The sequence below is a fragment of the Stigmatopora argus genome, chromosome 20 (assembly GCF_051989625.1).
Source record: "Stigmatopora argus isolate UIUO_Sarg chromosome 20, RoL_Sarg_1.0, whole genome shotgun sequence".
NCBI classification, from domain to species: Eukaryota; Metazoa; Chordata; class Actinopteri; order Syngnathiformes; family Syngnathidae; genus Stigmatopora; species Stigmatopora argus.
The window spans coordinates 1158208-1183093 of NC_135406.1; the positions used below are offsets into that span (position 1 = coordinate 1158208).

Genomic DNA, 24886 nt, shown 5'->3' on the forward strand with positions numbered 1-24886 from the left:
GGTCGTCTTTGGAGAATGAACGGGCGAATAAAGGAGCTCGTGACAGATGAGCAGATGGGGAACGCTCGCCATTCTGTGCCACGCAGCTGCGGTCGCAGATAACGCATTCCGGGGAGGGGGGGACGAAAGGGGGGCGGGTCTGGAAAGCGCTTTAATCCCGACCATGCGTTCTAAAAAGAAGGCCCTTGCTAAGCCTAATGGTGCTTCCCTTGTCAAAGGGATTGGACGCCTCACAATGCAAATGGCAGGATTGGAAAGGACTTCCAAAGTTGGGTTGTTCGTGAACGGCGAGCAGGAACCATACCTGTCAACCTCTGCCGATAACTGCCCTTATAAATGATTATGATTCCCCTTACAAACCCCCCAAAAAACCTTACAAACACCGTACGAGTCGTACGGTGTTTGTAAGGTTTTTGGGGGGTTTGTAAGGGGAATCATAATCATTTATAAGGGCAGTTATCGGCAGAGGTTGACAGGTATGAGGAACGGACTGCGCTTCACTGAAAAACTTTGTTTGTTAGCGATACCCGACGCCGGCGAGCCCGGCTCGGTTCGCGTCCAGAACCTGCGACAATGGCGCCGTCTCGCCGCTGCCAAAACGGCTTGGAACGTCCTGGCCGGTTTCAGTGGCGGGCTCCTCGCTCCGTTCCAACCGCAACTCCACTTCACTTGAGGGCAATGGATTGGCGAAGGGGGCGCGAGACCGCCAAGGAAGGAGGATGCCAGCGAAGGTTGAGCTTTTCTTCTCACCTGGAGAAGAGAGAAAAAAAATGGAAGCCGGCAGTGAGGGCGGAATAGAAATCATCTCCCACTCAATGATAATTGGCCGTGTATGCGACACACGAACGCCTGAGTCGGCTTTTGTAAAAAAGTGAAGTGAATATGTTTAGGTGTTGTTTGCTATCAAAAATAATTCTCTTTGAAAGTCGGCCTTTTGTTTTTCCGGAAAAACGCGATCGGTTAATTGAGTCGTGACTTTGAGGTTGTATTTATAGTCAGGTAGCATAAGCAAGAGGTTTCTGTTCTAAGAGGGGTCCGCTGTTGCCTTAAAGTCACAGATTTTTGCACTCTTAGTGATAGAATCTGGTCAAAGAGTAGTCAGAAAATAAATGATGATGACTCAAACCGGTCCAGAACAATTGAAATTGATCAAAAATATGATTTATGTCAAATTGGGGGTTAGCGTTCTTTAAAAAAATGATGTTTAGAACAAAAGGAGAAAATGTGTATTTCTTGTTTTTACCATGAGCCGTGCTTCCATACAAAATTGGCTCCCCAGGCTTGTGTGGGTTTTCTCCGGGTAGGGATACGTCATCGCTTTCACCAATTATGATGGGCTAGTGATTAGCCAGAGCTACCAAACTGTATCTGGAGCGAGCTGCACAAGCAAATATATTGTTGTGTTGATTTAAAGCCATTTTCAAGACGGACTATGCCAGAAATAGGACAGGACAGGCTCGACTTTCAGCATTAGCTTCGATGGTGATAGAAAAGAAGGAAGGAAGAAAGGAGGATGGATATTGTGTACAGTTCAAAAGGATTTTTGATGAGTAAAATATGGCTATATTCCGAAATAATATTTCAATTGTGGGCCCGGTTCTGATATCTGAAAAGCTCCATTGTTTGTATTTAATCACTAAATGCTGCTAGGAAGTGGATTTTACCCCATTTTAGTGCAATTTTTGCCGTTTCGCCATTGACGTCCATCGCTGTCTTTTCCCGGGAAAATCACCCCCGGCCCGATTGTAATGTCTGAAAAGCTCCAGTATTTGTATTTAATCATTAAATGCTGCTAGGAAGTGGATTTTACCCGTTGAAGGCGCTACGAGAAATGCACGGACCGCCACTGCTGCAAACGTTGGACAAAATTGTTTTTTTTTGCCAATCAGATGATGTCATTTTATCGATAGCATGAGTTTTGACGGCAACAAATTCGACCAATCGCTCGCTGTCAAACTGAAAATCATTGCGTCTATCCTGACAGTTTTTTTTTTCGGTCCCCACCGGAATACATATTTTCTTTGGCCGCTATCTGCCACTTCATTTGCATGTAATTAGCACATCTTGGCAGTTAATCACCTGCGCAAAGAGTACTTGAATCGCACGCTTGACACGGGAAGAGGCCATTATGACGGAACAACCCGTGAACCCGCACATTCCGGGGAGAAAGGAGCCGACAAGAATTCATTTGCCGGCCGTATTGAAAGGGCACTAATTATCAATTGTTGCTTATGTATAACAGTGACCCCGCGTGACCTTTAATTAGGGCCGAGACCGCGGCGGAAATCCGTCACGTTTACAGCCTTCACACGTGCCGGGCTTTAAGAATAGGTGGCGCTGTTAGCCAGTTTTTATTTTTGTTGATTTTTTTCATGTGGCAAAATGCGGTAAGTTAAGATAAAAGCGCTCCTATTTTTGTTTGATTTAAAGCAACGAAGACGTTGTCATTGCAGCTCGGGAGAATGCGGGTTATTTTTATAATATAGTCCTTTGCAAATTATTTGTGAAAACAGTTCAAAAAATATATGAGCTGAGAAAATAAACTACTTGGATAGCAAATGTTTTGCTTTGGCATTTTGGAAATGAGACGGTTATATTTAGTTAAAATGCGGGAGGGTAAATCATTTAGAAATGATTTTTCATGACATCAAATCAAATGAAACTTTTCATTTCATCAAACGGGAGCATTTTGAACATTTTATTTTTTCATTAAATAAAAGCAGGAATCCTTTTCAAACGATGATAATTGAGAATATATGCTTTTAGTCGTTAGCCTAAAGTGATTGAAATATGCATTCAATTTCCATTTATTTCCGAGGTCGATTTATCGATCGCATCTTTTTCCATTTTGACAAGGTCCTAAAAAAAACGGGTTCATTATTCCCGACTTAATTAAGTGGAATGCGATGAAAAAGAGAACGATTCTCGATATTTATCTCCACATTTTTACTCCAATGTCTTTAAATATATTTAGAAAGCAACTCGGCCATTGATTTCCTGTAACTAACGAGCCACAAACTCGGGTTCCAATCAACGATTTGAACCTGGACTTGAGACCGAGATGCTAAAAAACGCCAATAAAAAGTCCAAGTTCTCCGTCCAAAGGGATTTCGAATTAGCATTTGAAAGTTAGCGAGCTAATCAATGACGGCTTCCACACGTTGTGGCTTTTTCAATTCAAGATTGGTCGCCATATTTGTCGAGTCCGCCTCGACTTCCGCCGAAAAAGTCCATTCGGTGCCAGTTTTCGGTAATCCCAGCAAAGTCCCGGGCCAGTCCGGTTCCTTTCGGGTCAACCGCGAACGGGAAGGCGGCAACCAGAACGGATTTACAAGCCCCCCATGCGTCCCGTAAACAAGAGACTCCTACCAGAGGTCCCATGGCCAAATCTGTGGTGCGTCCCCGGGTGACCTTGCTAAATAAAGAGCCGCAGATTGATCTTGCCGCTCTCCCCCGTCCGTTGCCGGGGCGCCGAAGCTTGAAGTCTACATTTGCGCGCCGCATTGCACCCTCTAATAGACAGTCAGTCAAAATAACAGGCTGCCAGAAATGTCAGCGTTTACCGTCGTAATGATGGCAATTTTTATTACATCGCCCGGCCGAGTGCTTTCTAAGTGTCAGCGATACGACCCAAAATGGCCGTCGGACTTCGGCCGTACTGCGCTGTAGCGCGTAAAGCGCCGCAACTGAGGGAAGTTGACCGTCATTTGGTTTCGGGGGACCACAGCGCTTCGGGACGCTGCCCTCTGACAGGCGCTACAGGACAGTAACAGCCAAGACAAACAGACTCGAGGACAGGTTCTGCCCAAGAGCCGACTAGGATTCTGAGGACTAAGATTCTGAGGACTAAGATTCTGACGACTAGGTTTCTGAGGAATAGGATTCTGAGGACTAGGATTCTGAGGACTAGCATTCTGAGGACTAGGATTCTGAGGACTAGGATTCTGAGGACTAGGATTCTGAGGACTAGGATTCTGAGGACTAGGATTCTGAGGACTAGGATTCTGAGGACTAGGATTCTGAGGACTAGGATTCTGAGGACTAGGATTCTGAGGACTAGGATTCTGAGAACTACGATTCTGAGGACTACGATTCTGAAGACTACGATTCTGAAGACTACGACTATTACGACTTTGACTGTGACTGTTACTGTGAATTCGACTATGACTATTACTACTATGACCATGAATAAAGTTATCTAATCTAATCTAAACTAATCTAATGACAACGACGACCACATCGACTACGAATATGACAATGACAACTACAACTACGACTATAACTAATATTAATATTACTTATTTTTTGACTATTTACTCGTCTGTTTTTCTGCTGGTATTATTTGTGCGCTTGTACTTTAAATCTCATTATACTGATAATAAAAGCATTGAATTCAATTAAATTTAACCCAGACGCTAGCTAGAGCCAATGACGATCGATGCTAACGCTTGCAATAATAGCGGTAAAAACAAAGACGGATACTCACGTCCCTTTCCGACTTTAATGGTTTTCCACTCGGCGGTGCGGGCGTATTTGCGGGTCACTTGTAAAAAGCGCCATCTGGCCTCACTTCGGCTCCCTCGCACGCAATCAAATCAAATGTTAATGGATGCTAATGAAATGTCTAATTGTGGTTGCGGCGCTCCGGTTCGCCTTCGTTTATCACAGCCAAGCCGTCGGGAGGGCTGCAAGTAAATAATATTGTTTCCGTGCCTTTGAGACTCACGCGTGTCAATTAGGACTAAAAAAGAAAAACCAAAACAAGTACACAAACCACGACGTGCAATCCATTTGAACCGGGAAGGGCTAGCGGCTAATAAGTTAAGGCTTAATCGCTGAATCGAAGAATTGATCTCCTTTCTTCGTTTTATACGACATGATTAAAGTCTTGGGGCATTTAAAGGTCCAATCCGAGGTCAATATCTGTCTTTTGGGGGTCAATTCCGGTTGATTTAGGTTCCATTTCCAAAGTTCTACTTCTATAAAGAAGTGAAATTTATGCCAATAACACCCTAAAGTCAGTGGCGGTCTGTGTATTTTCTCGTAGCGCCTTCAAAGAATCAATCCAACCCTCAAAAACTATTTTATGGCTATAAAACCTTTACTGCAGCTACAGCTGCGACACAAAAAATCATCAATAATAACCTCATACAATTGAAATATTATTTAGGAATATAGCCATATTTTACTCACCAAAAATCCTTTTTAACTGTACACAATATCCATCCTCCTATCTTTCTTCCTTCTTTTCTATCGCCATCAAAGCTAATGCTGAAAGTCCAGCCTGTCCTGTCGTATTTCTGGCATACGGTTGTGACAGGCTTGCTTGCTTTGGAGGTGTCTGACCTTTCTTAATGATGTCCAGCTTTTTTTTTTCTTGAAAAGTCCGTCTTGAAAATGGCTTTGCCAGCAAATCTGAAACCAAATCCATTTGTTTTCCTCCGTCAGCCATTGTGGGTTGAGTTTGCTCACTCTGGCTGGCTCACTCTGGCTTTGGCCCGCCTTCTCTATCACTAGCCAATCATAGTTAGTGAAAGTGATGACGTATCCCTACGCCTGCGAGAAGGCCTGGTGTCACCAAATCGAATTTTTATTGGTTAAAGCAACAGTCTTATCGACACTTGTTCAATGCAGCAGAGCCTGCAGAACTGATTGCGAAGGCCTTTAGGCAGATTTCTGACCCTGGCAACAAATAATGGCTCAAATGTGATTGGTTAAATGCTTCCATATGAAAACACACATCTGGAAGCAGTGCAAACAGGGGGGAAAGGCAATGAAAGGAAGCTAACAGACAATTTGGAATTATTTAATAAGTATTGATGGACAAAATATAATATATGATTCAGATATTTCTTAGGCCAGCAGAGAAGCCCTTAAAGGTCCTGACGGCCTGCCACTGCCTAAAGTACATTTTTCCTTCATATTATTGAAATAACGGCCGAGAAAAAGTTCAATCTTGCACGGCCAAAGAGGAATGTCCTCTTTTGGGAAAACTCCAAGGTTGCGTGGAGCGGAGCTCTTGTAATCCCGCGGCGCTCCGGCTTTTATGGCCGCGTGGTTACGACCGACCGCCGTTCTCGGGTCAGGCGGGCCCGGCCGTAAAGGAACGCCGAGGCCCTAATTGGACGCCGCCATCGCTGCCGGGGATTAGACCGGCCGCCCAGTTGGCTGACTCCTGCCGGAATACTCTGCGCTCAAGGCTTCCCTCGTTACCCTGGAGGACGGACGGACCGCCGTGTGTGGGCGCGGGGGGCCGCTTCCGGAGCCATTTGTCTCGGACAAAAGGTTCCGTCGTCCTTCACGGACCAATGGATGTCTGCATTAGTGTTGGCGGAAGAAAGAAGAGCTGGGAAAAAAAAGAAAGAAAGTGCGTGGGGGTGAAACTACAGCAGGGGGAGCATCGGGGGCGATCTAATGAGAGTTCGCGGATGGCCCGGGGGGGCCGCGGGCCACTTTGCGGACCTCTCCATCACCCGCCTGCGCCGATATCAAAAGGTACCCCTGAAGACCCATTTGTGAGGCTCGAGGTGGGGAAATGTGTTGAGGCCAGCAAAGCAGAGGGAAGGAAGGAAAGTCATGAACAAGCACAAATGCATTTTTACATCTTATCCTCAACACAAAATGTAAAAAAAAGGAAGGGTTTTTGCCCGGGGAGCGTAAAATTGCCGAAATATCTCATTTTGGATTCTTCGTTAGAATTATTTTCCTTTCTCTTGGATTCCAGCCATTTTGAATTGGCTAAGTTTTATTTCCTTTATGTTAAATGAAGTTGTCATTTTGCTATGCGAACATTTTTTTGATAAGTGAACGACCCATCTCATTTCAGCATTAGTTTTATCAAAATTTAACCCTTAATGCGTACACAGAGTCCAAATAAACCCAATGAAACTTGGTTCACTCCTGCTAAATGCCAATTTAAACAAGGTACAACGTACAAATCCATCAAAGATCCAAAGATGGTGTTGGGTTTATTCTGGGATGTTACTATATGTTCATTAAGCATTTTAATAGGTAATGAAGCTATACATTAATTTGTGCTATACTCTATGTTGGGACCGAGTAAGCTCGAGGACTTTCCCCCCACAGCTGCTTTCGAGGCCAGTTAATTGTTTTCAGGACTATTGTCTGAATAGGACACCATGTTCCAGGCCGAGACTGTTGATCTGAGTTGGCAACGAAGATCTACAAGGGACTCTTAAATTGCTTTGACTTGGATTCCGGCAGATGGCGATCATCGAATCAACTTCCGAAAATACTCGCATTATTGTTTAAAAATACGGTCGCTCTGTTTACCTTATAAAGACATTATTATGCTTATTCGTGCAAATTCTTACGCAGTTGTTTTGGGTTCCGATCCGCTTGGGTCACATTGTATGCTTGCTTGTGCAAATTCTTACGCAGGTGTTTTTGGTTTCGATCTAATATGCAGTTGTTTTTTGACCTTAATGGTGTTACTCGGTTAGCTTATGCAATTGTTTGAATCAGATTACCTTAAATGTTTTGATTATGCGCTGACTAAATTGACAGAGGAAGATGCCGTTTCTTGAGAATCCTCTTGGACGAAGGCAAGTTGGGAGTGATTTTCCTTGCAAGTTGTAGCCAGTGTATGTTAACGATGTCTCCCTGTTTTGATGTGTATTAATAATAAATCTCAGATGGCAAATAGCTTCAAAAAATATCAGGAACAAGAAAAATTAGCGTTGAGGATCGGCCTGTAACGTAAATGCTAATCACTCTCTGCCCAGAGCGGCTTTAAATAAAACCGGCAGCCAAGTCGAGACCAACGACGGACAATAGAAAATCAGCCGAGGTCAAGAGCAGCTAATGGCCCACCCAAAGAGCACTGGGGAAAAATGTGAGCTATTGCGCTACCATTTGTAAAGGAACAGCTTGTTGTTTGTTTTTTTGTATCTCGAAAAAAGGCCAACCAAGGCCACTTTTTTAAAAGGCCAAAAATGTTGAAATCATGAAATGTCACTGCAATTCTAATTAAAAGCGCCAGTCGGAATTCAGACTATATCTCAAAAAGCGGCGCAATATTTCATCTTTGCGAGGGAGACTTTCAAAAATATTCGTATCTTCGCCGACTATAAATCGCAATTTTTTCCCCCAAAGTTTGGACTCGCAGACCCAAATATCGTCCGAATAATTGGCATTCACGGGCTTCCCTGTTTACATGTATATTAGCTTGATCTGCAAATGCCGGCAATTATATTTGGACGTGCAGCTCATTAATTTGATGTTGCACGGAAACGCGATAAGAATTCCCTCCATTGAACATTACGGGTACATTTAATCAGAAATTAATACCGAGGCTCAATCAAGTGGCGCCGCTTCAATTAGGTGGGAATTATTTGACGTGTTTATTTGCGACTGCCTTGTCTGGCGAACCCTAAAAATCCAGTGGCGGCTCCGTCGCTGAATTGAAAATGCGAAAATGCTAACTGCTAACTGCTAGCTCCGTCTTTTGAATGATTGCAGATCGTTTTGGCAGTGGCGGGCCGTCAGGGCCTTTTCTGCTGGCCTAAGAAATATCTGAATCATATATTATATTTTGTCCATCAATACGTACTTATTATTCCAAATGGTCGGTTAGCTTCCTTTCATTGCTTTTCCCCCTGGTTGCACTGCTTCTAGATGTGTGTTTTCATATTGAAGCATTTAACCAATCATTTCAGCCATTATTTGTTGCCAGGGTCAGAAATCTGCCGAAAGGCCTTCACAATCAGTTCTGCAGGCTCTGCTGCATTAAACAAGCGTCGATAAGACTGACCAATCAGATTTCAAGTTGGCAACACCACAATGCCTTGTCGCAGGCGTAGGGATACGTCATCACTTTCACCAACTATGAATGGCTAGTGATTAGCCAGAGCTACCAAACTGTATCTGGAGCGAGCTGCACAAGCAAATATATTGTTGTGTTTATTTAAAGTCATTTTCAAGACGGACTATGCCAGAAATACGACGGGACAGGCTCGACTTTCAGCATTAGCTTCGATGGCGATAGAAAAGAAGGAAGAAAGAAAGGAGGAGGGATATTGTGTACAGTTAAAAAGGATTTTTGGTGAGTAAAATATGGCTATATTCCTAAATAATATTTCAATTGTGGGCCCGATTGTAATGTCTGAAAAGCTCCAGTATTTGTATTTAATCATTAAATGCTGCTAGGGAGTGGATTTTACCTGTTGAAGGCGCTACGAGAAAATGCACGGACCGCCACTGCGTTTTGGTGTCCACTTGGGAGCACCGTCACATTTTAATATATTTATTTTCAGGATAGCGCCTCGTCAAAATTCAATGGCATTAACGAAAACGAGGCGGGGCGCTAACAGATTTGCCATTTTCAGTCGCCGTCACGCGAAACCAGACGTCGAGCAATCTTCAGTCTTCGGTGTGCGCTCAGATGGAAATCCTGCTCGGATTGCAACGTCCGTCCCGGCCACCAGCTGCCAAACGCTGATGAGGGATGACAGGCGGCCGAGGCTAAACGCATTGCGGGCGGCCATTAACTCCGCCTCCGACAAAACTGCTTACTTCAGGTACCCGGCGCACGCTCGGCAAAGGTTTCTCGTATCTGCCGGAGTCCGTCGACTGGCAAAAACGAAGTGGCTAAATTCAAAGGGTGGCCATGTTTCCCACCTCGGTGACCTTTGACCCTTTCTCTTACAGTGGCATACATTGGAGTTAAATAAGGTCATCCGGGAGATGGCGAAATTCCCTTTCTGACCATTGACCTCACTGCCCTATCAAAAAAACGGAAAAAACTTAAGAGCTCACGCTTCGATGGCCTCGACCGTGCCGGCGACCGATCCTTTCTGACCCAAATGGGGGTTCGAACGGACGACCGGCAAGATGATAACGAGCAGATTTTTTCACCCGGAATTCGTTCCCTGCCTCGAACGGTCCCCCAAACGTCCCGTTTCTGCTTACGTTCCTTTTCCCGACGAGCCCGCCGTCTGACAAATGAAGCGTCTTGTTTTCGCCAGGTTTGCAGACGCCTTCGCCGTTAATGGAGATGTATTTTCGTCGCTCGATCGTCCCAATTACAGTCGTATTCTTTCTAAGGCGTTTCCGTGTCGACGTTTCCGGTCGGATCCGTTCGTCACGGATCCGACGCTCCGGAAACGGACCGCCTCGCCTAGAAAGTCGACGCGGAAACGGTTGATGGGGCCGGTAACCACGGCAACAGGAAAGTGGTCTGAGTCACTCTGCTTCTCGGTACCAAAACAAACTGAAAAGGGGCTGAAATACTTCAAGAGAGTGACTGTAAACTCAAAGGAGAAATGCTTTGTGTACTATTCTTTTCTAATTTCAAGCCCGTTTTAGGATGGTTTGGATTTTTAAGACTAGGTCAGACCACAAGGATTGAACGTCTAGTACCGTCAATGGCACTGAAAGGGGAGCATTTAAAGGCAGGTTAAATGAAACGTTAATGGCAGACAGGGAGTTAAATTCTATGGAGGTGAAATTTACATGAGATCTGTTTATAATATTAACACTGTATTTCATGGGCATTTTATCTCAAACTAAGCTTTAAAAAATCACAATTGAAAAAAATTATAAAATAGCTTCAATTGTCCTAAAACTGCGTTCAAGATTTGCAGTGAAAATGATAACAATACCAAGTCAAAAATATTTGGAACTTCTAAATATTAACACTGAATTTCATGGCCATTATATCTCAAACTAAGCTTTTAAAAAATCACAATTGAAAAAAATTATAAAATAGCTTCAATTGTCCAAAAACTGGGTTCAAGATTTGCAATGAAAATGATAATAATACCAAGTCAAAAATATTTGGAACCTCCAAATTCAGGCGTTCTCATTTAATCTTTAAGATTACACTCCTTGACTATTTCCTTTAAAAACAAAAACCAGTTCTTCCCCTGGCCAACATGCACCACCCACCGAGTCCGACAATCATCTCCATCCACCCGCACCACATTTCCATCAATTAGCTTTGAAAACAACTACCCTAGAATCCCTTTCATCAGAACTCCTGAATGGAAGCGCCATCGCCTATAAATTTGAAACGGCCCTTTTTGTAAAGACTGGATTTCTGCGCATCTTATTTCTACGTGGAATTAATCCCCCCTATTTGTCAAGAGCCATTCCGGAAGAGTCAGTCCCCCCGTTTGATTTGCTTACGGACGCAGCGTGAGTCGGAGCAGCACATAATCCGGCATGTCAGCACCGCTTTGCGTCAGTCCGCCGACCGCAAAGCCAGCACTTCCAGACCCCTTTCCTTCCCACCCCCGCAAACTCAGGAGGGATGGGGGGGCGGCATAAATCTCCCTCCCCTCTCTGCGTGAGACGTGTTCTGTGCCAGATTATCCCGCCTCAACCTCACCTCTGACATGCTTCAAGTAGGCAAACACGCCTCCTTCACTTTAAGAGCTGCCTGATTTATGATTAATTCAACAAGGTGGTGTGGGGAGGGGGGCGGGGGCTTCAGCAGGGACCACCCAAAAAAAGCTTACAAATAACATCACTAAATACCACCTTAAAAGTGTCAAAAAAATAGAATACCGAGAGTAGGCGCTCTCCAACACGACACTGTATCATCAGCACCCTCTGCTGGTGAGAAGTAGTAGTGCACATTTTGGACTATAAGTCGCATTTGCCGATAAACTGTCAAATGATTAAGTAAGAAGACCCCTAACCCCTAACCCTAACCCTTGCCCACCCGGCAACGAACACGTAAACCACGAAAACCGAGAAAGCGCAACAACAAGCGTCCTCCGACTGTAACTGTCACTTCGCCATGAACTCTGCATATTCTCTACCTTGGTCACAGTCTGCAGAAGTTCCCCATCTCGTAGAAGACTTCCTGTGTGTGGTTCCTAGTTTTTGTCCAACTTAACGTCTTTTTGAGTCTATCCGTTTTTCCTACCGAAACTCGTAGCTCGTTTTTGTGTTTTTGCTGCTTTTCTGTCTTAATGATTTGGTGATTCTTAATGATCCCATTGACTTTGATTTGCTTTGTACTTTGTGCTTTTTGCTTTGTTGTTCTGCGGCCTTTGACTGTACTGTCTAACTTATAACTATGCCTTTTCTTGCTACTGTCACAATGAAATTTCCCGAATACGGGATGAATAAAGTTATCCAATCCAATCCAATCCAATCCATCGGCCGCTATTGACGTCTACAGATGTCCAATTCCGCCATTTTTCACCCATGAATTTAGCAGTACAGAGCCCTAAAGAAGAGACCCGTGTCTCTCTCCCACGCATTTGTCACCTCGCTTGGTTTTTCCGGCCGCAGCCGTTTGCCCGCGGCTTTCGGCAACTCCGCTCCCACCCTTTCTTCCGCTCCCCGTACGTGGCTTTTCGCCCGTGCCGAGGAAGCCATCGCGGCGAACCCTCGGGCTCCACTTCAAAACGGAAAGCTCCAAACAGGCTTCGGGTTCTTCCGACCGACGCCAAAGGTTTACCGCCGCCCGGAGGTATAACGAACTAGCGACACTTTCCCGCCAGACGGGACGACGGTCGGACTTGCCTTCGTTTAAACGAGACGAGAATTTGGCGCCGGGACAGGAACTTCAAATTCAGGGACTGGCGCTCGTGTACTTGGTGGTCCGCTTTTAGACTCCACGCGCATGAATATTTCACCAGGTGAGGTGAACGTACCGCCTGATTGAATAGGAAGGCTAGCGTTTGCGTGAGGCCCGCTCTTTGAAATATTTACGTGGGGCCGGGCCGGAGTCGTCGCATCGGAAAAGCGGAAACGTTGCTTTTAGCGCCGGCTCGCCTCGGTTTCTACTTTGCGGAATGCTTTTTCCAAGATATTTAACATCGCAGCACCTGGGAAATGTTTCACCAGGGTGTTGATCGCGCCGTAGCGTCAGAAATGAATATTTCAATTGTCTCGTTGGACACGAAATGGCTCTCAGGTCAAATGATCAGTTGAGCGGACAATCCCATGTTGACGAAAGCAGACGAAACTAGCGCGGCTAGCGCGGCGGATCCGAGCTAAATCCAGCCCACGCGTCAAATCCCAGAGCGACCCATCGTTCGGCATCAAAGGAGCCGTTGGAGCCGGGTCGCGAAAACTCGACCCGCCGGCTGACAAACGACCCCAATCAGAGCGCCGGACCAAGTTCACCGGCGTTCGTGACGGATCAACTCGCCGCGTTGTGCAGAAGAACATAAGCGGCAAAGCACATTTCATTTTGAAGCTCGGCGGCAAATGGAACGCGGCCCCGACGCGACGCTCCCTCGACCTCCTCTGAGCTCTAAAGCAGTGGTCCCCAAAACTATTCCAGAAAGGGCCGCAGTGGGTGCAGGTTTTCGTTCCAACCGGTAAGAGGAAACCTTTCCACCAATCTGCTATCCTAGAAGTGCAATCAGTGGATTGCAGTCAGGTGCTTCTTTTTTCAGCAGAAACCTCATTGGTTAAACTGTTTGTGTTGGATCGGTTGGAACAAAAACCTGCACCCACAGCGGCCCTCCAGGACCGGTTTGGAGACCTCTGCTCTAAAGCGTGGACTCGTCAAGGCTGGAGTTCCCAAACTAGGACAGTCCAGGGACGCCGCCTCGGCTGTTTTCCAGGACACTAGATTGCGTTTCGGGGCGCGGTTTCTACCGGTCGTTGTCCGGGGGGTCCCGCAAGGCCGAGTCTAGCGCAAAAAGTTGAAGATCCGGCGGTTAGGGCGGGACGGTGACAAACTACCAGCGGGAAATCCGGCAATCTTGATACTTCTCCGAGTCTCGGTATCGACTTGATGCGCGATGTTATCGTGGCCGCCTTGGTTGTTTCTCATCTGTCAATAGGGACGAGGGGGCGGGCGGGGGTGTCGGGGGGTTCCTACATCAATGGGATTAATGGCTGTGTAGGCTTTAAATGAGGTCTCGATCAGTTATCGCGCGTGCATCCGTCTTTTCAAGCGACAATCGGGCCGAGTTTGAAGAACGGTTTACCGAGGGAAGGATGAAGGATGCCCCATTCATTTTGGGTGTTTTTTTTTTGCAAATTTCTCCCGTCCCTCCTGCAAATTTCAAGTGGGTACCATTGAGGGAGAGTTAAGACTCGGATGTGGCATTCGGGTGGATGGCTCGGGCCCTTCTTTGGCGGCTTCCCCTTCGCAAAAAAGTCCCCCGTGGGTCTGTTATCAGGCGGCAATGGCGCCGCTAGCGGAGCGCCCGTCGCGGCGTCTCAAAGGTTCGTTTTGTCTTGGCGGATGGCGGGCAAGGAGAGCATTCACGCGCGAACATCTGCTGCCGCTGAAAACCACAGCCAAATCGGCGGCGAACCATGGCGCGAAAAAGTGCAAAACGGAAAAATTGACAACGGGCCGACGCGACTGGAAACGGCGGCGTTCCGGCGCCGAATACGAAGACGGTGAAAACAACTCAAATGTACTTTTAAATCAGGGGTCAGGAACCTTTTTGAAAGAGAGAGCCATAAACAATTCCTATTTTCAAATGTTATTCCCTGAGAGCCATACTCACAATTTAAAAGTCAAGATACATGAAAATGTGCCAATTTTTTTAGTAATTTTACCACTTTTAAAGTACAAAAAGTCTTTGAATTCTTTTGACAACATTGTTAAGCTGTTGCTTATCAATGAATATCAATGAGTATCAATGAGAGAATAGATGCAGAAGACTAATGTAAAAAACAAGTCAATGCCACAGTGCCGACGTGACGTTCCTATTGGAGTTTTCGGGACTCGGCTCTCTCACCACCGGTTTCCATATTTGAGCTCAGAGCCATATGCGACCATCAAAAGAGCCACATGGGGCTCCGGAGCCATAGGTTCCCTACCCCCTGTTTTAAATGAACACAATTAAAAGTCTCTGTTCAAATAAAGCAAGTGTTGACTCACCTTGTATTTTTCTTCCCCGTCCGGTCCGCCGTCTCGCTTAGTTCTCCAGGGAAAAGCGTCCCGATGAATATTTGATTGGCCTTGATTACCCATTGGTTCGGTTCAATATGGCGTGCATAATGAAGGGCAACGAGGGTGCTTGAAAAATAAAGCCTGACGCCTCCATTCTCTGAAAACACAATGAACTCTCAGTTAATGCGCTTCACCTGCTTTCCCCGCCTCCTCCTAACGGACCTTCGGGCCATCCTTGTCTTTTAATTAAATTGAACCGGAGGGGTAAAAGTCCAATGACCCTCCCGGCCACGTAAACCAACAAGTCGGCGGCCTACGTGGGGACCGCCAGCGCCATGGCTGAGCACGCCATTGTATTCCAGTCACTTTGACTGCATTCGTTGGCGGTGATTAAAGAGCGCATGCAGTCTTTGTTCTCCGTGGCTAATTCTTATCTCTTGTTCTTCTGGAAAAAAGAAAAATACCATCAAAAAGTCACCTTTTGTTCCCCCCCTAGTGTTCGACGGGAATCAAACGGTTACTCGTGGCCGTCCTTGGACGAATTCTTCTCGCCGCTTAATTACCACCAGGCTTTGTTTGTGAAAACGCGCTATTTGGGTCACGAATTGATTTCTGAACCTTTGCTATCTGCTGCTATTTCCGTTCCGTAGTTAGCTTGAAGTGGTAAGATTTTGGAAATAGACAGTTTTTTTCCGTTTTTGGCAGGCAAGCCGTTAAATAAACATCGTGATGCAAGTTTGCATTTGCGAGTCTAGTTTATTTTTTTGCCCGAGCGATAAGGAGGGGAAAAAATGTCCACACGATGATAGGAAATTGGAATGGCAAAGAAAACCATTACCTGCTTTGCTCCACCTGACAACACCGTTCCGGGCTGTCTGACTCCCAGACACGAATCAAATTTGTTCCGGAATGCTGAAAGGCCTCGGCCGTCCACCACATCTCCTCAAATTGAATCCGCTCGACTTCTTCCGCCGCCGATAATAAGCTAAACGTAGAGGTTGGGAAATGGCCTCCGTTTCAAATTGGCCACGGACAGAAAATGCAAACATTTACATGCTGGACACACAGATAAAAAAAAAAAAGGATAATAAAGAATGATGTGATTCGCAGCAAATTATGACGTTGGGAACAAAATTGACAGGATTTCTGTCACATTTTTAAGAGGTGTCGTTTCCGAACTGGCACGGGAGTAGAAATAGCATTAGCATTTAAAGAAAAAAACTGTGGTCACACCAATTTTCTCACATAATTGTCACACTAGTGATTATTTTTCACCCTTCTTACCGATACTGTATGCTTTTCTGGTTCTTGATTGGGTTCAGGTCCAAGATTCGTCTACTATACTAAGGTAGAACAATTTGAAAAATCAATCTGATCAAGTTTTATGCTGATAAAAATGCATAATCCAAGATTTCAGTTCATTTTTTGTTTGCTTAGCATGTCATATTTCCTACCCGTAAAATATGAAAGGACTCCAATTGAACAAACCAGTAAAACAATCTAGTTTGATCTTGACTTGCACACTACAAAAGTTGCCCAAGTCATATTGACGATAAAACAAATATTAAAGTACATCTTTGACGATTGTAGTTTTGGACAGATTGCACAATCAGACACGTTCTGGTTCTGACGGGAAGCAAGACCCAAATCTTTATTTGCAAGACTCGTGTCTTTTATAGGCCCGTTATCAACCAAAAAAGGAAACATTTGACTCTATCGTCTTCGTTTTGGCGAAAACACATTGCTTTAGAAGGGGTCTCAAACCGATTCCGCAAAGGGGCGCACTGGGTCCTGGTCTTTGTTTCAACCGATCCAGTGTTGACCGTTTAACCAATAAGGGATCTTCTAAAATGAGTAGCACCTGGCTGCAATCAACTGATTACATTTGCAAAAGGTCTCCGCTTGTTCGGTTTGAATGAAAACCTACACCCCCTGCGGCCCTTTGAGGACCGGTTTGAGACCGCTGCTCTAGAACTTCAATAATAATTCCACAATATTACAATCTGAAGGCTCGTCAAGTCGCCACTCGGGTTTTGTTGTTCTTGTGTACACTAAAGTTTTACCACACTGTCATCCGTGATCCAATCATTCTGGTGGCTCAATAGCATTGGCCAGTATTTAATGATTCTCTACCGATTTCTGATTGAATTAAAATAATCATTCACATTGTTTAAGAAAAGCTGCCGTTCAGATTCAGTCCATTCTGGTTTTGATCAAAACTAGCGTTCCTGCGGGTTAGAGATAGAACATTACGCAACTGAGCTCCCAAAAACTTGGATACGCGTTCCACCCAAAGGTCGAGAAAAGGAATGAACCGGCCCGGCTTATCAATCAAAGCGGAGCAAGCGGGAATCGATAAGCAAATACAAGAACGGGACAACGATAATCATTCACCGCAACAAACCTGACTGAAAAATATTGATTTGCGTGCAGCCGCCACGGTCCGTCCTTTTCCGTTCCACTTAAACGAGTTCATCTATCGCCGTCAACGGCGGCCGATCGGCTCCAACCGCAAAACCGGAAGAAACGGATTCCGCCTTCCCGCCAGGCCGTCATAAAAGTGTCCTATATTTACCGCTGGTGTGTTGACATTTGGGAGTCGACCTTTGAAATCAAATGGCGGCGGCATTAATGAGGGGAATTGCTCCGGCCATTTAAAAGTCCATTAGCATCACGCCGAGCGCTTCCGCTCGCCGCGACTAATTGATATTCTTGCGGTAGGGGCGCCTATAAAAGTTTTGCCGGCGTAGAGTACACGCCTCGTGCTGCATTAGACAATATCGGCCTCTCGCTAAATAAACAAGGGAAGGGCGGAGCCGGGGGAGATTTAATGTCATTCCGAGTGCAAGAGGACTACTAAATCCCCGTCAGTCTCATTTCCATGTTTTTCCTCACTGCCGTGGCTACAAATGAGCTATCGGGGGGGGCTGTTAAGAGAGTTGTAGAGGATGGTGTACCCTATCCACTGATTTATTTGATTTTATCGTGATAACAATTTTAGTATTGGTCCATATATAAAGCGCACTGGATTACAAGGCGCCCTGTCTATTTTGGAGAACATTTAAGACTTTTATGTCCGCCTTATAGTCGTGAAAATACGGTAAGCTGAGGGGCCGTTCCACGTGGCTTCGCTGGGCTGACACCGGTCCGACTTGGAAACGCTGCGAGTTCAAAGCCGAGGCTCGGGAAAGCGCAAACACGAGTGTATTGATTCCGAAATGGGGGAAAAACATTCTTTGTCGTAACGATAGATTTTTACGCGACTAGGAATTACGATAAAACAAATAGCGTGTCAGTGTTTTTCCTCTACGAGATCCAGACTACAGATGCAATTTAGCAGAAGAAAGATGATGAAAGATATGGTTTAGGTCGGGCCGGCGCAGGGGAAAGATTTGATGGCTTGAAACGGAGCTGATTGGATCTTTTTCAAACCATTTGCATATAGACGGTTTTTAATATCAATTAAGAGACGGGATGGCGCGATTTGTTTCATCTGCGGCTAATTACGGCTCACGGGCGCGTTGGCCCCGGAATAGCTCGGAGGCGAGACCCCGCGCCACGTAAGAGTTCAAAACGGGAATTTCAAATGCCCGTCGTCTGGGACAGAATCCACTTTTAATAAGAGGGGGAGCCTATGGAACTGGCCAGATTCCGAGGCCATTAACCGCCTGCGCCAAGACGCGGGCAGAGGTCACCCCTGTTTTCCTCAGACCGTTCGTCAGAAAGAGATTCCAAACAGAGAAGGTGGTAATTGCCATTCTTATCAAAAACTGCTAGCGGGAATCGGCGATAATAGCAAAGCTACTCTGGGGAACCCGGGAACATTTTGCAACCTTTCTCCGGGTGAGTTTGACTCGTCCGTGGGCTAAAAATTGGTCGTCAAAGGGAATTGATGGTGACTTTAAAGCGAGGATTGGAGGAAATACGACTTTTCTACAGTGAATGGACTCTCACTGGCAAAAATACAAGACTAATTGAACGTGACTCAGCAGTACTCCATCTTTTTTGGGCTTTTAAACGGTGCAACCGGCTCCGAAAGTTCATTAGGCGAATTTTAGAAAAGAAATTCACGGTTATTCGGTTCAGGATTTAGCTTTTTTTTTTCAGACTACCGTAAGAAACCAATTTTGAGTTTCTAGTTTTCCCACTTGAGGCTTCATAGTTCAGACAATCAGAAAACATGTTTTGGGACCAACGGAATCATGGTTTTCACCGTTTGACGTCGACTCTTACGAAATAATAACGCGGCGCTCTGATTGGCGGCCGGCGCGACTTTGCCAAAGAGGGCAAGGGCACCAAACTCAAGTCGGGCGGCGACGGCATGAATCTTTAACGAGCAAATGTTTATTTTCGCTGGCGGCGTGGCAATTCTCCGCCCCACGTCGTTGATAACCTCATTTAGGCCAAACAATCCCAAGATGAAGGTTACCGCCGAGGTAGCGGCGTTGTAGCCATTCTAGCGGATAAATAAATAACTGCCTCCAAATAAGGCTGACAAATTGTCGGAGCTGGCCAAATTCAAAAGTCATCGCCGTCCGCGTCCTTGACGTCGCCCGGCCGATGGCGGCGGCGGTGGTGGGACGCCTGAAAAAGCGCATCCCCGGCGGAATGGTCGTCGCGCGGGGTTTTTAATTAGAGAAAACCCGCCCGAGCCCGAGGGATACTTTACGGCCGCGTTGTAAATATCGGCGCGGACATTAATAGAATCGAGATTAGGGGGCGGGGCGCGCCAATCGGCGGGGGGCCGGCAGAGGGACAGCTTGGCGCCGGACGCTATTTATAGCGGGGGAAAATGGCCGACTCCATTAATATAAAGCCGAGACTTTGTGGAAATGTAAATCACGGGGCACGCGGCGACGCTACATATGTCAGGGTTGACGGCGATGGCGCAAAAGGCGAAGCCGGCGTTCCCGGTTCGAACGCCACAGACGCCTACTCGCCAACCAAAGTCCATTTGAACGTCCATTAACCCGATCCCAAGTCTTCTTCCGACGGAAAAACGCTGCAAAAAAACCTGAATAAATCATTCATCGCCATGTGACAATCGCCTACATGCGCATTCTCGGCACGCCGCGTGCATTATTAAAGACGGAGGCGCCGCTTTACGGATTCAGTCATTCATTCAGTGCGGGACTTTTTGCTATGTTTGTTATTTTTTTATTATTCTTCTAGTACAAGCGTAAAGGAAAGATGCGCCTTGCTCCAAAAAGGTACTGTTGAATAATTACTGAATAAATAGTCAGGCGGCTTTCAAGATCCACACGCAAAAATACGTATTTTTGTCCGTCTTTTTCCGGCGTGGCGGGGCTACGGGGGAAGGTCGACCTTCTTGGTCTTGCTCAGCACCGAATTCAGCTCGCTCAGCAGACCGGGGGGCAGCTTACCGTCCCCGCCACCCGGCGGAAGGCTACTCTGCCGGGAAGCGGGCGGGGCCCGCAGGGACGGCTGCAGGGTGTCCACCGCGGAAGTCCGCCGCCGGCCCGTGGGCTCTGGGTTTGGGTCGGGGAGGGAAGCCGTCCGGTCTTGGGCCTGAGGGGAAAAGTCGTCCCTCTCAGTGCACCTGCACCACGGTCACAAGGGTAACCCCGCCCCCTCTGCTCACCTGTCTGCTTGGAGCGGCGTTCCGCCGCGAGCGCGCTCCCCCTTCGGAGGCCGGACAGAGGTCGGAGCCGAACTTTGCAAGGAGAAAATGAGCGGTGAGGCGAGCAAAAGATCCTTTCCGGTCATTTTTTTGTAATTTTTTTTTCTATTAGAGCCTTGCTCAAAGCCTTTTGACCTGTAAAAGCGACTTTCTTGTCCTTTTTTTTCCCACCAAAGAGCCGCCGGGACCTGTCCGCGCCAACCCACACGTCGCTATCAATTGCAACGGACTGCAAAGCCACGGTCGGTCGCTATGGAAACTGTCTCGCCGCAACGCTTTCCGACAGGTAAAAGGGAGACTCGCTCCACGCTTGCTCGATATTCACATCGATACAAAAATGACAAGAATGACGGCATTTTCTGGACTTAAACTGCACATTCTATTGGTATCGCTATCGTGCCAAATGTTTGTTCAAATCAGATTTCGGCCGCCATTTTTAGGCCAGCGCGACTTATAGTCCGCCGAAAACGGTAAAGAGCTTCGGTATCGGAAATATTCGGGAGTTTCCTTTCGTTTGAGGACGACAACATTTTCAAGTTGTACTCGTTCTCGGATAAAATCAAATTCGTTATTTACACTCGGATTTTCAGGGGGAAAACTCTTCCGAATCTGTAATGAAGCGTATTTCGCCTTTTGTGGGGGTTGAAATGTTCCAAATGTACTCATCAGCCAGGTGAGAGCTCCTCGGAAAAGCGTTTGAAACTGAGGAATTGGATTCCCCTTTAGATCCATCTCGGCCTGACAACGTTGGCCTTTTTGCTGGCGAGGGCGGTAAAAGGCTTTTACCCAAGTAAGCGCCTGTGATAAACAACGGCCAGTTCCCATAAAGGAAGGCGCGCGGGGGGTGGCTCCCGCTAATGAAATGTCCGCGGCGAGCCGTGAAAGCTTAGAGTCGTGGACCGCGGACCGCTTTGATTCTGAAGAATCGCGTTGAAAAAAAAACCTGCCAGACTTTCTTACGAGTTTTTGCGTCACAATTATCGTCTTTATGGCAGTACCCACGTTGGGAATACTCCAAGTGGCTTATTTGGAAGCCAATAGCGGGGATGGCGTCCACGTACCTTCATCCGGATGATGTGGGTGACCCAGCTGAGTTGCGCTTCCTTGTCCTGGCAGCACAAATGCCTGCGACGGACGGAATCGGGTCTTGAGATTGGCCGGATCGGACGCCGAGGTCACGCGACTCACCATTGTTGTTTGTCCGTGTAGATCGTAAAGCCCCAGCTGTGGAAGACAAACAGATTTCCCAAAGGGGAAGTTGCAAAAAATGAATCAATTGAAATTTATAGTAAAAGAATGATTGGACGCCTAAGACCATCTTGGATTGGGCATTGGAAGGTTGTAGTATAAGGGGTCTTTTTTGGATACCTGCTGGGGGGCTTGAGCTTCTTTTTCAGGCCCAGGTAACATTTGGCATTTTCCAGGTGGATCTCCTTCTCGGCTTTTGTGCTCTAAAGTCAACCCATAAAAAAAGTCATTTCAAAACGGGAAATCCACAAAAAAGTGGAGAAACGGAGATTCCAGGTATTTTCAACAGAGATCCATTTAGAATAGTAGACTCATTTAAACATATCTAAACGGAATTCGTTCCCGAGCTGAAATGCTTTCGCTTGGATGGCTTTTATTTGGGGTAGCTTGATTCAAATTGGGGGAGAAAAAAAAGATCTTGGATGTTTTCCCCAGGCGGAAGCCAAAACGAGGTGAACTCGGACCCGACCGGTGCGGAAAAATAGGCCTGGGGGACATCCCCGGTAATTAGCCGCCTTCTCCTACGGTGAGAAAACCCGGGGCGGAAGCGGCACCTTTTTCCCGCGGCCAGCCAGCCGGCACCACGCCACCTTCATCAATTATTAACCCTCGCTCACACGCCTTTACAAATCCCGCGTTTCAAGTGGAGCTGGGAAAAAGCCTCCGGGGAACAGACGCTAACCCGCGGGTCCTCTCTCGCGAAAACTCAGCGGGGAAAAACAAGACGCCAAAAGCGTATTCGTTGGGCCCCGAAAAGAAAGCTCGGGGATTTGAGCTGGTTACAAAAAGGGTGCTCACTTTGCTATCTCTGTAGATGGCGAGCTTGTGGCTACGCAGCGCCACAAATTTGTCCTGGAACTTGTGGGCGGAGGAGAGACGTTTGGAGAAGCCGTCGCTGAACTTCAGGTGCTGGCCTTTGAAAATCCCACCCTCCTTCTCCGCTATGGAGAAAAACAGCAAATGTGACTAACGCCAATCCACGAACTCGTTGTTAATACTCGAATCCATCTCTCAAATTCCCAGAGATGTCCCGCCCCCGTCTTCCCACTTTCAAGGGATTGGCCACTCCCCTTACCTCCGTCCTCCGTGTCGGCCCGGGCGAACTTCTTCAAAAGCAGAAAAGCCGAACGGGGGCAGTCCAAGGCGCTCCACTCCAACACCTGCTCCAGAATCTTCTCGCTGTGGTGCAACGGCCTCTCTGCCCAAAAAAGGAATAAACAATAGACCCGGCGCTAATTCCAATTAACCGCTGAAGAAAAGTAACATTTAACATGTAAAAGTAATAGTCAAACAACAAAAATTCAAGTTACTAACTTCCAAAAGAGCTGTGTCGATTTTCTCAAGCAAAGTACTTTGCGACATTTTTAGTAGTACTTTGTGACATTTTTAGTTGTACTTTGCGATATTTTTAGTCGTACTTTGTGACATTTTTAGTAGTACTTTGCGACATTTTTAGTAGTACTTTGCAACATTTTTAGTAGTACTTTGCAACATTTTTAGTAGTACTTTGTGATATTTTTAGTAGTACTTTGCGATATTTTAGTAGTACTTTGTGATATTTTAGTAGTACTTTGCGACAATTTTAGTAGTACTTTGCGACAATTTTAGTAGTACTTTGCGACATTTTTAGTCGTACTTTGCAACATTTTTAGTAGTACTTTGCAACCTTTTTTATAGTACTTTGCGACATTTTAGTAGTACTTTGCAACATTTCTAGTAGTACTTTACGACATTTTTAATAGTACTTTGCGACATTTTTAGTAGTACTTTGCGACATTTTTAGTAGTACTTTGTGACATTTGTAGTAGTACTTTGCAACATTCGTTTTTGGAAACAAATATGCATGTAACTTTAAGAATTGCAGGGTCAATAGGTGAATGAAAAAACCGCCAAACAAAACGATGCATATTTCATTTCAAGTTATCTTGAGCGGATCGAGATAGGATTGTAAAAACACACCGGTGTGCAAAATAGCCTCATTATCCGCTGCTAATTTGTGAACGGGGCGCTACATTATCAGCTCCCCGCTTTTTCATCACCCGGGGAGGTAAAAAAAAATATTCATGGCGCCCGTTTTATCGCCTGCGCCATCTCAGCAGACAAATATTAGCCGGCCGCTTATCTACCGCCGGCCTCCAAAAAAAGGTTTGAAATAATCCATGAATAGAAAAAGTCGACGGGGGAAAATTCAGGGTTAAAAAGGGTAAAAATAATGGGAATTTCTTTTGATATTTTTAAACCTAACTTTGCCGGTATTGTGTTTTTTTTCATGAGGGGCTATTTGGCTCAACATTTCTCATTTTCTTCTTTAATAATAGAAAATAGTCTCAAAAGTTTTTAGTTAAGAAAATGACTGGCATTATTTAGTTTTAAAGTCACATTTTAAATAAGCTTTTACATTGTACTATACATTTTTTCTTTACATGCGTTCCCTATGAAATTCTTTCCACGTGCTAATAATCCCGTTTTGATGGTGTCATGTAAAAAAAACTCGCCATTCCTCTGTAAAAATGTGATAACTATGAAATACGATGATAAGCATTGTGTAAAAAAAGTGACGACATAACAACATCCCATTTTATTTTACATTTTTAACAGGATAATTTGCAGGTTTTTTTTGACAAGAGCTTTTCACACATTCCGTTTTGTTTCCGTGACGGTTTTAAGTGATATTTGCAATGTTTCTTTTTAGCGAGACGCGCACACGTAGTTCCCGACAAAACGAGGGTGACGCTCTGGGTGATGATTTGGGGGGGTGTCGTTGCCGGCTCGGCGGCAACGGATAATAATGCGAGAGGAAGTGGGTCAACGCCTCTCGCAGGAGGAGAAAGGAAACCGACGGCCGTGACTAGGGAATTCATTAACACGTACGCCATGCGCGCTCTTATTCTGCAATTCGCCAAAGATTAATCTTCTCGCTGTCGTACGTAGCGAACGGTTGACGACGTGTGGGACGTGGGCTCCCTCTAGTGGTACGGCAAAACAAAAACACAAAGATATGAATAGCGAATCTTACCCAACTCTCCGTTCTCGATGACTTCAAACGTAGCCCAGGCGTCGGCGGCGTCAAAGGGGACGCGGCGCAGGCTCAAGGCGGTCTCGGCGAGCTCCGCCGAGCGCATGCTAGGCCAAACCTGCCGATGGCGACAACGTATAAG

At 46.0% G+C, this 24886-nt stretch overlaps 1 protein-coding gene and 1 long non-coding RNA gene across 5 annotated transcripts in view; both read right to left on the reverse strand.

Annotated features, from left to right (window-relative positions):
• Positions 1–456: 456 nt before the first annotated feature.
• LOC144066040 (uncharacterized) lies at positions 457–15786 on the reverse strand. The gene is made up of 3 exons (XR_013297380.1): positions 15678–15786; positions 14828–14996; positions 457–750 (listed from the first exon to the last, which is right to left on the reverse strand). It is a non-coding gene; the product is annotated as an uncharacterized LOC144066040 (long non-coding RNA).
• Positions 15787–19635: 3849 nt separating this feature from the next.
• The window catches only part of arap2 (ArfGAP with RhoGAP domain, ankyrin repeat and PH domain 2), a 36283-nt gene continuing 31032 nt past the window's right edge, over positions 19636–24886 (reverse strand). For all 4 annotated transcript variants that reach the window (XM_077589664.1, XM_077589662.1, XM_077589661.1 and 1 more), the window contains 8 exons: positions 24745–24862; positions 22804–22926; positions 22527–22669; positions 21849–21931; positions 21669–21704; positions 21542–21605; positions 20442–20513; positions 19636–20368 (listed from right to left, as the gene is read on the reverse strand). In XM_077589664.1, the coding sequence (XP_077445790.1) occupies positions 20147–20368; positions 20442–20513; positions 21542–21605; positions 21669–21704; positions 21849–21931; positions 22527–22669; positions 22804–22926; positions 24745–24862 (861 nt within the window). In that variant the 3' untranslated portion in view covers positions 19636–20146. The remainder of the gene's footprint in view (positions 20369–20441; positions 20514–21541; positions 21606–21668; positions 21705–21848; positions 21932–22526; positions 22670–22803; positions 22927–24744; positions 24863–24886) is intronic.